The sequence below is a fragment of the Salmo salar genome, chromosome 03, assembly GCF_965601325.2.
Source record: "Salmo salar chromosome 03, fSalSal1, whole genome shotgun sequence".
Taxonomy (NCBI): domain Eukaryota; kingdom Metazoa; phylum Chordata; class Actinopteri; order Salmoniformes; family Salmonidae; genus Salmo; species Salmo salar.
The window spans coordinates 61,048,476-61,061,819 of record NC_138293.1 but is presented as its reverse complement, the minus strand read 5'-3'; the positions used below and the strand labels follow the sequence as shown (position 1 = coordinate 61,061,819).

The following is a 13,344-nucleotide window of genomic DNA, read 5'->3' as shown; positions in this document are numbered from 1 at the left end:
ATGAAGACATCAAAACTATGAAATAACACATATGGAATCATGTAGTATTTTTTTTTTTAAAGTAGCCACCCTTTGCCTTGATGACAGCTTTGCACACTTTTGGCATTATCTCAACCATCTTCACCTGGAATGTTTTTACAACAGTACTTAACTCTGTGGTCCAACTCATCCCAAACCATCTCAATTCGGTTGAGGTCAGGTGATTGTGGAAGCCAGGTCATCTGATGCAGCACTCCATCACTCTCCTTCTTGGTCAAATAGCCCTTACACAGCCTGGAGGTGTGTTGGGTCATTGTCCTGCTGAAAAACAAATGGTAGTCCCACTAAGCGCAAACCAGATGGGATGGTGTATCAGTGCAGAATGCTGTGGTAGCCATGCTGGTCAAGTGTGCTTTTAATTCTAAATAAATCACTGACAGTGTCACCAGCAAAGCACCCCAACACCATCACACCTCCTCCTCCAAGCTTCACGGTGGGAACCACACATGTGGAGATCATCCGTTCACCTACAGTACTCTGCGTCTCACAAATACATGGCGGTTGGAACCAAACATCTCAAATTTGGACTCATCAGACCACAGGACAGATTTCCACCGGTCTAATGTCCATTGCTCGTCTTTCTTGGCCCATGCAAGTCGCTTCTTATTATTTGTGTCCTTTAGTAGGGGTTTCTTTGCAGCAATTCGACCATCAATGACTGATTCACACAGTCTCCCCTGAAAAGTTGATGTTGAGATGTGTCTGTTACTTGAACTCTGTGAAACATTTATTTGGGCTGCAATCTGAAGCTGGAAACTCTAATGAACTTATCCTCTGCAGCAGAGGTAACTCTGGGTCTTCCTTTCCAGTTTCATCATAGTGCTTGATGGTTTTTGAGACCGCACTTGAAGAAACTTTGAAAGTTCTTGACATTTTCCAGATTGACTGACCTTTATGTCTTAAAGTAATGATGGACTGTCATTTCTCTTTGCTCATTTGAGCTGTTCTTGCCATAATATGGACTTGGTATTTTACCAAATAGGGCTATCTTCTGTATACCACCCCTACCTGTTTGGCTCAAACACATGAATTAAAGAAATTCCACAGCTTAACTTTTAACAAGGCACACCTGTTAATTGAAATGTATTCCAGGTGACTACCACATGAAGCTGGTTGTGAGAATGCCAAGAGTGTGCAAAGCTGTCATCAAGGCAAATTATGGCTAATTTGAAGAATATTGTTTAGCACTTATTTGGCTACTACATGATTCCATGTGTGTTATTTAATAGTTTTGATGTCTTCACTATCATTCTACAATGTAGAAAATAGTACAATAAAGAAAAACCCTTGAATGAGTAGGTGTGTCCAAGCTTTTGACTGGTACTGCACATGGGACAATATTTTTTACATTTTAAAAGTTCCAAATTTCAATGACTTAAAAACCTCAAACCAATTGTAAAAATGTGTATATAAAAAACATCAAAAACATTTAATGAGAAAACTAAAAGGTATTGTCCCGTGTACGTTCTATAATTTATTGATGGTTCCTAAATCCCCATAGCAATATCCAACATTGAACTAACCACGGTCGCACACTGGCTAAAGCTAATTCGCTAAAGCTTACTAGCTTGCTAGTTACTTCCAGCCACAAATGAGAGAATGTCTCACTCTGACCATTTTGCTTGCCGTAGCAGAGCTGGTTAGACTGTTTACAAGTTATCTCAACCTGGTCTCAGAGAATTTCAAGTTATTCTGTACGTAAATCTGGGACACTCTATTTAGTATGGTATGTTACGTTTAGTATGTTATGTATTCATTTGTGAATATCCATCACCCATTTTGTATGATATGTTACAAATTAAAATTCATATTAAATGTTACAAATTTGCAAAACGTAGAGGTTTTGTGGATGTGGTTGCTCGGCCAGGCACACATCCCTTTGTAAACAAACTAATGTGATGGCCGTTCAATCTCCCTCTCAACACGTCAATGTATAGGAGATGTGGAATAACTCAACTCCCCCCCACCTGGTGACTTAAAAGCGCAATTTGTAAGTGTGTTTTTATGTATGAATGTCAGTGTGTGTGTGTGTGTGTGTGTGTGTGTGTGTGTGTGTGTGTGTGTGTGTGTGTGTGTGTGTGTGTGTGTGTGTGTGTGCGTGCGTGCGTGCGTGCGTGCGTGCGTGCGTGCGTGCGTGTGCGTGTGTATTCAGTGTATGGATGTGTTCAGAAGTTACTTAATTAACTATAATTCAAATGCAGCTACGTTTTTTTTAAATTAAAGTACATACAGTGCCTAGTAAAAGTCTACACATCCCTTCGACAGTCTTCTCATTTTGCTGCCTTTAAATGCTGTGCAAGGTTGGTAGAATCTTATTTAAAATGATTCACAACTGTAATGGCTGCCAAAGGTGCTTCCACCAAGTATTAACTCTGGGGTGTGAAGATATACATCCTAATTTTATATTTCTTAGTAAATTGGAACATTTTCTATAATTTTTCTTTCACTGAAATTGTGGAGTAGATTGTGTAGATTAGTAGGAAATAAAACAAATGCAATCTCTTTTTAGATTACATTTTAAGGCAGCAAAATGTGAAGACTGCAAGGGGTGTGTAGACTTTCACTAGGCACTGTATTCTCTTCATTATCAAAGCCAAGGACTGAAGCTGTGGGAGGAAAGCAGTGATATTGACAGTGAGCCAGACAAACAGACTCGGGGGCAGAACAGACAAGACAATCTAAAGGGAGACTGTTCTTTAATCTCACTATGCTGTACTTCACCATGCCAAATATGCTTCCCAAATGGCACCCTATTCCCTATGGGCCCTGGTCAAAAGTAGAGTTCTGAATAGGGAAGAGGGTGCCATCTGCGACGCAAACAAATTATTCATGCTCCTGGTATTTTTACCCAGTGGAGGTGTTATCTCTGTGACAGATCTTTACCTACATAACCTCTGACACTCCTGAATAAGACATCAAAATAAGGAGCAGGAAATGATGGAGCACAAGAAAGGTCTTCAATATCCTTATTATTAGCATGTAGCGAGTTCTGACCGACCTTTGAATCGGTATTTTGAGGACTGATAAGAATGTGTAATGTCCATAGGTCCAGAGTATCTTCTAGCCTGAGTTTTAAATCTCAAATACACTACAAGTTAAAACATTTCTTCAACGCAGGAAAGTTCTCCTGGAACAGGGTGATCAAATATAGAGCCTACATCTGTATATGAGAGTAATGCGCTCTTGTGTGGTGCATCAATTCGTTAATACAGTATGTCATCTTTGTTAAGTGCATTCATGTTAAGTGTGACCATGATATTAGAGTGTATTGTAATCATCTTCTGAAGAGGTGTCGATTGAGCTCAGTTCCGGTCACTCGTCCCTTCCCTCTTATTGTAATGAGGCTATTCATTGTTGTAGTATGATTGGGTGACGTATCCTCTGCTGAGCCAGTGGAAGAAGTGTAGTTTTTAAGAGTGTGAGCAAATAGATACACACACATACACACACTTACAGACTCTTTATGCTGCTAAATGAAAAGGTTGGATCGTGTGGATCAGGTCAGGCTTTAGCCTAAACTCTGAGTGGGCGAACGCAGTGAGGAATTCATTACCAGAGGCTAGAGATCCCTCCACGCAGGTCGCTTCATGCGTGCTCCTCAAGTAGGGAAAATCGAATTCCCCTGGTCGAATCTCCTCCCTTTGTGGCATTGGTGGAGAAATTAGAGCTTGGTGGGTGGGTGCCTCTAACTATCATACATCCGTTGGTCTGAACCCTCTACTCATAGGAATGCTAAATCCCACTGAGGCCTGTGTTGGCTGCGTGCCAAATAGCACCCCATTACCCTTCATCGTGCAATATTTTTAAACAGAGCCCTATGGGCCGTTTGGGATGCAGCCATGGTCTAATCCTCCCAAAGCCTACGCTGCACTCTGTCCCTAAGCTCAGGTGACCCTCTCCACTCATTCTTTTCTCTCTGTCCTCCTCCCTTGCTCTCTCCCTCTCCACTTTTTCCTCTCCATTTGTTCGGAAGAGTAAAAGGTTGTGTCCATTTCAAAGCTTCTGTCCTTAAAGTCTGCCGTTGGACTTTATGATGAAGACTGTCACGGATCCCTCCGGAACTTTCATCACGCACACCTGTCCCCTATTTCCACTGATTAGTATTTGTATATATGTGCCCTTTGGTTTCCATTGGGGGTTGATTATTGTTACAATGTCCATTGGTGCGTGTGAGTACCTGTGCTGTGTGTTTTGGGCTTTCGTGCCCTTGTGGATTGCGCAGGTGATTACGGGTCTCGTCCCGTGCGTTAATCATGGTGTGCCTGTGTATTTATTCGATGTACTCCTCGCTCTTTTGTTTGGGTTTCAACCCTGTGTTTTTGTTACCTGTTTGTTTGGTCTTTGTCCCCGTGCCTTTACACGGCACACCGTAAGTTGGGTACAGTAAAAAAAACTATTACTTATTCCTCCCGAATCATTTATACCAGCGTGCCAAAGACTTCACTGTGAGAGAAGTCTTGTGACTAATGTATATCCCAATCTATATAATAATCATAATTCCTTTCAGCTACAATGGGCTACAAGTCAATTGAAAGAGTGTGTGTGTGTCTGTATGTCTGTATGTCTGTTTGTCTGTTTAGCCATGCTGCTTGTCTCTGCCCGTCTGATGGGGGCGGACACTTCCTCCACTGTTTCACTCCCCATCCTCCCCATCCTCCACTCCCAAACACCAGCCAATCACCACCAAGGACAAGCCTCTGTAGGGTGCCATTTGGACAAAGACTGTGTTTTCTCTGGTATCAGCAAAGTCCATTATCCACTGTGTCGGACTCACTCTGTTCAAAGGAGTTATGGAACTGTTATAGAAAGTGTTTCGCGCAAGCAGCTAAGATTAGGCCATCAACAACCTGTTAAATGTAAAAACAAAGGTGCTATGTAAATTAATGAGTAGCAGATTACTATAACATACCTCCCCAATTATGAATAATAACAAAAAAAGTTAGATTGCATTTTGACTCCATTTCTTAGCTAAGTAGATGTTCCCTATGATGGAAACTAGACTATAGACAAAGGAAGTTGCAGGTACACCACATATTATCATCTTAAATATATTTTATTTGTTTAAAACTAAGAGAGGGGGTATGCAGTGCATTCAGATGGATTGATTGTATACATGCACAATTCTTTAGAGTGTGTGTGATGATGGACAGATTTGTGTGTGTGTGTGTGTGTGTGTGTGTGTGTGTGTGTGTGTGTGTGTGTGTGTGTGTGTGTGTGTGTGTGTGTGTGTGTGTGTGTGTGTGTGTGTGTGTGTGTGTGTGTGTGTGACCAGTACGAACACTGTTGCTATAAAACACCCAAAAATCACAGTAATTCCAGTAAAGATTGTGTTTGAAAAAACAGAAATAGTGACACACCGTCCGTCATAGTTTTTTTCCCTTCCATATCATTGTCTTTCAGTTTATTCAGTCACATTCCATTTTCCCTCTCTCCATAGTTTGATGTGTGGTCAAAGAGAAGTTTGACTCTGGGGATGTGTCCCAAATAACACCCTATTTCCTACAAAGTGCATTACTTTTGACCAGAGCCCCCTATGGGCACTGTTCTAAAGTAGTGCACTAAATAGGAAATAGGGTTCCATTTGGGATGCATGCAAAGTCTGGTTATGATGACCTCAGCGGTCAGCATTCATCCTGCGTAATTTGGCCGGCAGGTTGTCCTCTGGTCGGCCCCCTCCTGAGGGCAGAGGGGTGTGGATGCGGGCGGGGACGGGGGCTGGGGTGGGGGGCAGCTGCAGGTCTCCAGTGGACTGGGTCATGGGTTCAAAGCCCAGTTTCAAGGCCTTGAGCTGCAGCCGAGCTGCAGCCTCTGGGCCGGGGGAGGAGCTGAGACGCTGCAGCTTGAGAGGCAGGTCTCCAGTACTGCAGGCCTTCTCAGAGTGCTGGGAGCTCAGCATCAGAACCTTCCTCTGTAGGTCCTCCTTCCCAGACGAGCTCATCCTCTGAAGCTTACTGGGCAGCCTGGACTGCCCCGCCCGCTCCTCCCGGTCCGTAGTGTTGATGCAGTCCACAGAGAAGACCCGGGCACGTCGGGCGTGCCCGTGGCTCTCGCCCAGCGTGGGGGTGGAGAGGGGCGAAGGCAGGGAGGACTTCTCGTCGTGATCCTTGACGCTGTAGGGTGGGGTGTTGACCTCGAAAGTGCTGTGGAACTGGGAGTAGTCCACCCTGAAGAATCCCTCCTCCAGAGACATGACGGGCAGGAAGCGGTGGCCCCACAACACCTCATCCTCCGTGTACGATGTCCGCGCCTGACACGTCATACCTGAGAGAGAGGGAGAAAGAGAGAGAATTAAAAAGTGAAACTCAGTCTCTAGCATTGACTAGGCAGCACAAACACAGGTGTTAAATAGCCTTGTCATTTTTTATAAATATGATGAAAATACTGTAGAGTTCAGTTAACATCAAACAGTAAGGCATGAAAGAAAGGAAAAAAAGATGCAGCAACCAACCCCCTCCTGCTTATCTCATCCTCTCCCTCCATCCCCCTTCTCTTTCTTTCTTTTCCACTCTCAGCATGTGTGGAAACAATTCAGTCTTTGAATTGTTGTCTGACAGCATGAGAAAAAAGCAATTTCCCTGACACAGACCTGCTTTGGCACAGACCTCCCTCACTCTTGCCATAGAGGGGAGATTTAAATACTGATGCGCCCGTAAATCTAGCTGGAAGACGTTTTCCGTTCCTCTGATGGCTCATAAAAATGGCCACGGCACTGTTACTCATCAAACCGTTTCCACTAATAGGTATGGCTGAGGCTGACCCTGAGACAAACAGATATTGCACTCACTGTTTACCTCCCTCTGCCTCTGCAGTGTGTGGGGCCATTGGCTCAAATGAGCTTGATGGAGACAGCTGACTAAAGGACATATTGGCTGCAAGTCGTTCTAGGCTGAGAGTCATAGCTGGATACTTTTCTTTTCTATATCTAGCTCTGTCTCAATGAAACCACATCCTACCTGATTCTACAGCTGTTCTTTTGTATCCATGGCAATCACTAGAGGCCAAAGGTGACTCATCCCTTTGATCAGTGTTGTAATGCATTTAGTTATAAATACCAGTTGTTTATTTCTGCTCAGGCTAATAAGGAATCTTCTAACACCACCTTTACCAGATCTATACCTTGATGCTGCAGGAGCCTTGGGTCCTCGCCTCACATCACTCCTATCAATGGTACTAATAGCCTTACTCATATAAATAAGTTGAATCTAGTCTACCATAAACAAAACATGATAATCCTAAGTAAAGAGCAGTAACATTATAGCAGCATTTGCAGCATCCATGCATCAATAAAAATAAAACATGTAGCACCTGTAGCCATGGAAAGGGTAGTCTGGTATTGCTGTTTGCATGATGTTCTATAGTCCTATATGAAAAGGTGGTTGGTTACATTACATCCTGGTCCTATTTAAAAAGGTGTCTAAGAGTCAGTCAGATAATGACCGAAGCATCATCCTGAGCACAGCCTTCTCTGGGTGCCTCATTAATAAATGCAACAGCGACAGTACATACATATCCCAACCAGAAGCCATGGATGAGAGGCAACATACACACTGAGCTAAAGGCTAGAGCTTCCACTTTCAAGGAGCGAGACATTAACCCAGACTCTTATAAGAAATCCCATTACGCCCTTCGACGAACCATCCAACAGGCAAATCGTCAATACAAGACTAAGATCGAAGCCTACTATATCAGCTCTGACCCTCGTCGGATGTGACAGGGCTTGCAAACTATCATAGATTACAAACAGAAACTCAGCCACGAGCTGCCCAGTGACATGAGCCGACCAGACAAGTTAAATGCCTACTTTGCTCGCTTCGAGGCAAGCAACACTGAACCATGTGTGAGAGAACCAGCTGTTCTGGAGGACTGTGTGATCAAACTCTCCTTAGCTGATGTGAGAAAGACCTTTAAAGAGGTTAACATTCATAAGGCCACAGGGCCAGATGGATTACCAGGATGCATACTCCGAGCATGCGATGATTTTCCACCTCTCCCTCACCCAGTCTGTAATACCTACATGTTTCAAGCAGATAACCATAGTTCCTGTGCCCAAGAACGCTAAGGTAAACTTTATGAATGACTATCGCCCTGTATCACTCAAATCAAATCAAATCAAATTTTATTGGTCACATACACATGGTTAGCAGATGTAATTGCGAGTGCAGCAAAATACTTGCGCTTCTAGTTCCAGTGCAGCAATATCTAACAAGTCGTATCTAACAATTCCCCAACAAACACCTAATACACACAAATCTAAGTAAAAAATGGAATAAGAATCTGTGGCTCTTTGCTTGACTTCATGGGAAAATCAAAAGAAATCAGCCAAGACCTCAAAAAAAATATGTAGACCTCCACAAGTCTGGTTCAATCTTGGGAGCAATTTCCAAATGCCTGAAGGTACCACGTTCATCTGTACAAACAATAATATGCAAGTATAAACACCATGGGACCACGCAGCCGTCATACCACTCAGGAAGGAGACGCATTCCGTCTCCTAGAGATGAGCGGACTTTGGTGCGAAAAATGTAAATCAATCCCAGAACAACAGCAAAGGACCTTGTGAAGATTCTGGAGGAAACAGGTACAAAAGTATCTATATCCACAGTAAATCGAGTCCTATATCAACATAACCTGAAAGGCCACTCAGCAAGGAAGAAGCCACTGCTCCAAAACCGCCATAAAAAAGCCAGACTACAGTTTGCAACTGCACATGGGGACAAAGATCGTACTTTTCGGAGAAATGTCCTCTGGTCTGATGAAAGAAAAATAGAACTCTTTGGTCATAATGACCATCGTTATATTTGGAGGAAAAACAGGGAGGCTTGCAAGCCGAAGAACACCATCCCAACCGTGACGCACGGGGTGGGCAGCATCATGTTGTGGGGGTGCTTTGCTGCAGGAGGGACTGGTGCACTTCACAAAATTGATGGCATCATGAGGGAGGAAAATTATGTGGATATATTGAAGCAACATCTCAAGACATCAGTCAGGAAGTTAAAGCTTGGTCGCAAATGGGTCTTCCAAATTAACAATGACCCCAAGCATACTTCCAAAGTTGTATCAAAATGGCTTAAGGACAACAAAGTCAAGGTATTGGAGTGGCCATTACAAAGCCCTGACCTCCATCCCATAGAAAATGTGTGGGCAGAACTGAAATAGCGTGTGTGAGCAAGGAGGCCTACAAACCTGACTCAGTTACACCAGCTCTGTCAGGACGAATGGGCCAAAATTCACCAAACTTATTGTGGGAAGCCTGTGGAAGGCTACCCGAAACGTTTGACCCAAGTTAAACAATTTTAAGGCAATGCTACCAAATACAAATTGAGTGTATGTAAACTTCTGACCCACTGGGAATATGATGAAAGAAATAAAAGCTGAAATAAATCATTCTCTCTACTATTATTCTGACATTCTTAAAATAAAGTGGTGATCCTAATTGACCTAAAACAAGGAATTTTCACGGGGATTAAATATCAGGAATTGTGAAAAACGGAGTTTAAATGTATTTGACTAAGGTGTATGTAAACTTCCAACTTCAACTGTATGAGATGAGTAATGTGAGATATGTAAACATTATTAAAGTGGCATTATTAAAGTTATTAGTGTTCCATTTATTAAAGTGGCCAATGATTTCAAGTCTGTATGTAGGTAGCAGCCTCTCTGTGCTAGTGGTAGCTGTTTGACAGTCTGATGGCCTTGAGATAGAAACTGTTTTTCAGTCTCTTGGTCCCAGCTTTGATGCACCTGTACTGACCTCGCCTTTTGGATGGTAACGGGGTGAACAGGCAGTTGCTCTTGTGGTTGTTGTCCTTGATGATACTTTTGGCCTTCCTGTGACATCGGGTAATGTCTCCTGGAGGGCAGGTAGTTTGCCCCCAGTGATGCGTTGTGCAGACCGCACCACCCTCTGGAGAGCCCTGCCGACAGGATCCTCTCAGTTGTGCATCTGTAAAGGTTTGTGAGGGTTTTAGGTGATAAGCCAAATTTCTTCAGCCTCCTGAGGTTGAAGAGGCGCTGTTGCACCTTTTTCACCACACTGTCTGTGTGGGTGGACCATTTCCGTTTGTCAGTCATATGTACGCCATGGAACTTAAAACTTTCCACCTTCTCCACTGCTGTCCTGTCGATGTGGATAGGGGGGAGCTCCCTCTGCTGTTTCCTGAAGTCCACGATCATCTCCTTTGTTTTGTTGATCTTGAGCCTTCTCCCTGTAGACTCTCGTTGTTGTTGGTAATCAAGCCTGCTACTGTTGTGTTGTCTGCAAACTTGATGATTGAGTTGAAGGTGAACAGGGAGTACAGGAGGTCGATGAGCTTGCTTAGTGGTGTTGCAGACTCTGGGGCTTTTCAGAACAGGTCTATATATACTGAGATGATGTGACAGGTCATGTGACATTTTTTTTTTTTTTAAACAAGTAATTATTTTCATTTCACTTCACCATTTCACTTCACTTCACCTCAACACTAGGGCCCATGTAGGGCCTTCACCACCTGGGGGTGGCCCGTCAGGAAGTCCAGGACCCAATTGTACAGGGCAGGGTTGAGACCCAGGGCCTCAAGCTTAATGATGAGATGGTAGGGTACTATGGTGTTGAATGCTGAGCTATAGTCAATAAACTGCATTCTTACATACAGTGCCTTGCAAAATGACTCATCCCCCTTGGCATTTTTCCTCTTTGTTGCATTACAACCTGTAATTTAAATGGATTTTTATTTGGATTTCATGTAATGTACATACACAAAATAGTCCAAACTGGTGAAGTGAAATTCAAATAATTACTTGTTTAAAAAAAAAAATATTGTCACATGATCTGTCACATCATCTCAGTATATATACACTTGTTCTGAAAAGCCCCAGAGTCTGCAACACCACTAAGCAAGGGGCACCACCAAGCAAGCAGCACCATGAAGACCAAGGAGCTCTCCAAAAAGGTAACGGAAAAGGTTGTGGAGAAATACAGATCAGGGTTGGGTTATAAAAAAATATCTGAAACTTTGAACATCCCACGGAGCACCATTAAATACATTATTAAAAAATTGAAAGAATATGGCACCACAACAAACCTGCCAAGAGAGGGCCGCCCACCAAAACTCACAGACCAGGCAAGGAGGGCATTAATCAGAGAGGCAACAAAGAGACCAAAGATAACCTTGAAGGAGCTGCAAAGCTCCAAAGCGGAGATTGGAGTATCTGTCCATAGGACCACTTTAAGCCGTACACTCCACAGAGCTGGGTTTTTACAGAAGAGTAGCCAGAAAAAAAGCCATTGCTTAAAGAAAAAAAAAATAAGCAAACACATTTGGTGTTCGCCAAAAGGCATGTGGGTGACTACCCAAACATATGGACAAAGGTACTCTGGTCAGATGAGACTAAAATTGAGCTTTTTGGCCATCAAGGAAAACGCTATGTCTGGCGCAAACCCAACACCTCTCATCACCCCGAGAACACCCTCCCCACAGTGAAGCATGGTGGTGGCAGCATCATGCTGTGGCCATGTTTTTCATCGGCAGGGACTGGGAAACTGGTCAGAATTGAAGGAATGGCGCTAAATACAGGGAAAATCTTGAGGGAAACCTGTTTCAGTCTTCCAGAGATTTGAGACTTGGACGTAGGTTCACCTTCCAGCAGGACAATGACCCTAAGCATTCTGCTAAAGCAACACTTGAGTGCTTTAAGGGGAAACATTTTAACCTGTTAGGGCTAGGGGGCAGTATTGACACGGCTGGATAAAAAAAACATACCCGATTTAATCTGGTTACCACTCCTACCCAGTAACTAGAATATGCATATACTTATTACATATGGATAGAAAACACCCTACATTTTCTAAAACTGTTTGAATGGTGTCATCAGGTATAACAGAACTCATTTGGCAGGCAAAACCCTGAGACATTTTCTGACAGGAAGTGGATACCTGATGTGTTGTATTACCTTTAAACCTATCCCATTGAAAAACACAGGGGCTGAGGAATATTTTGGCACTTCCTATTGCTTCCACTAGATGTCACCAGCCTTTACAAAGTGTTTTGAGTCTTCTGGAGGGAGATCTGACCGAACAAGAGCCATGGAACGATGATGGCCCATTAGACACCTGGCGCGCGAGTTCATGTTGGGTACCCTCGTTCCAATACGTTATAAAAGAGTATGCATTCGTCCACCTTGAATATTATTCATGTTCTGGTTAAAAAAGGCCCTAATGATTTATGCTATACAACGTTTGACATGTTTGAACGAACGTAAATATATTTTTTCCCCTTGTTCATGACGAGAAGTCCGGCTGGCTTAGATCACGTGCTAACAAGACGGAGATTTTTGGACATAAATGATGAGCTTTTTTGAACAAAACTACATTCGTTATGGACCTGTGATACCTGGAAGTGACATCTGATGAAGAGAATCAAAGGTAATGGATTATTTACATAGTATTTTCGATTTTAGATCTCCCCAACATGACGTCTAGTCTGTATCGCAACGCGTATTTTTCTGGGCGCAGTGCTCAGATTATTGCAAAGTGTGATTTCCCAGTAAGGTTATTTTTAAATCTGGCAAGTTGATTGCGTTCAAGAGATGTAAATCTATAATTCTTTAAATGACAATATAATATTTTACCAATGTTTTCTAATTTTAATTATTTAATTTGTGACGCTGACTTGACTGCCGGTTATTGGAGGGAAACGATTTCCTCAACATCAATGCCATAGTAAAACGCTGTTTTTGGATATAAATATGAACTTGATAGAACTAAAAATGCATGCATTGTCTAACATAATGTCCTAGGAGTGTCATCTGATGGAGATTGTAAAAGGTTAGTGCATCATTTTAGCTGGTTTTATGGTTTTGGTGACCCTGTCTTTGAATTGACAAAACATTACACACAACTCTTGTAAATGTACTGTCCTAACATACTCTAAATTTATGCTTTCGCCGTAAAACCTTTTTGAAATCGTAAAACGTGGTTAGATTAAGGAGATGTTTATCTTTCAAAGGGTGTAAAATAGTTGTATGTTTGAAAAATTTGAATTTTGACATTTATTTGGATTCAAATTTGCCGCTCTTGAAATGCACCTTCTGTTGATGGAGTGCACCACGGGTGGCACGCTAGCGTCCCACCTAGCCCATAGAGGTTAATGTCTTGGAATGGCCTAGTCAAAGCCCAGACCACAATCCAATTGAGAATCTATGGTATGACTTAAAGAATGCTGTACACCTGCGGAATCCATCCAACTTGAAGGAGCTGGAGCAGTTTTCCCTTGAAGAATGGGCCAAAATCCCAGTGGCTAGATATGCCAAGCTTATAGAGACATACCC

The 13,344-nt window shown here is 42.8% G+C and overlaps 1 protein-coding gene across 1 annotated transcript in view; it reads right to left on the bottom strand.

The window, feature by feature from the left end:
• Positions 1-5,121: 5,121 nt before the first annotated feature.
• kcnj19a (potassium inwardly rectifying channel subfamily J member 19a) overlaps positions 5,122-13,344 on the bottom strand; it is a 39,509-nt gene continuing 31,286 nt past the window's right edge. Inside the window, exon 3 of the mRNA XM_014192471.3 lies at positions 5,122-6,300. Coding sequence (XP_014047946.1) covers positions 5,654-6,300 — 647 coding nt within the window. The 3' untranslated portion in view covers positions 5,122-5,653. The remainder of the gene's footprint in view (positions 6,301-13,344) is intronic.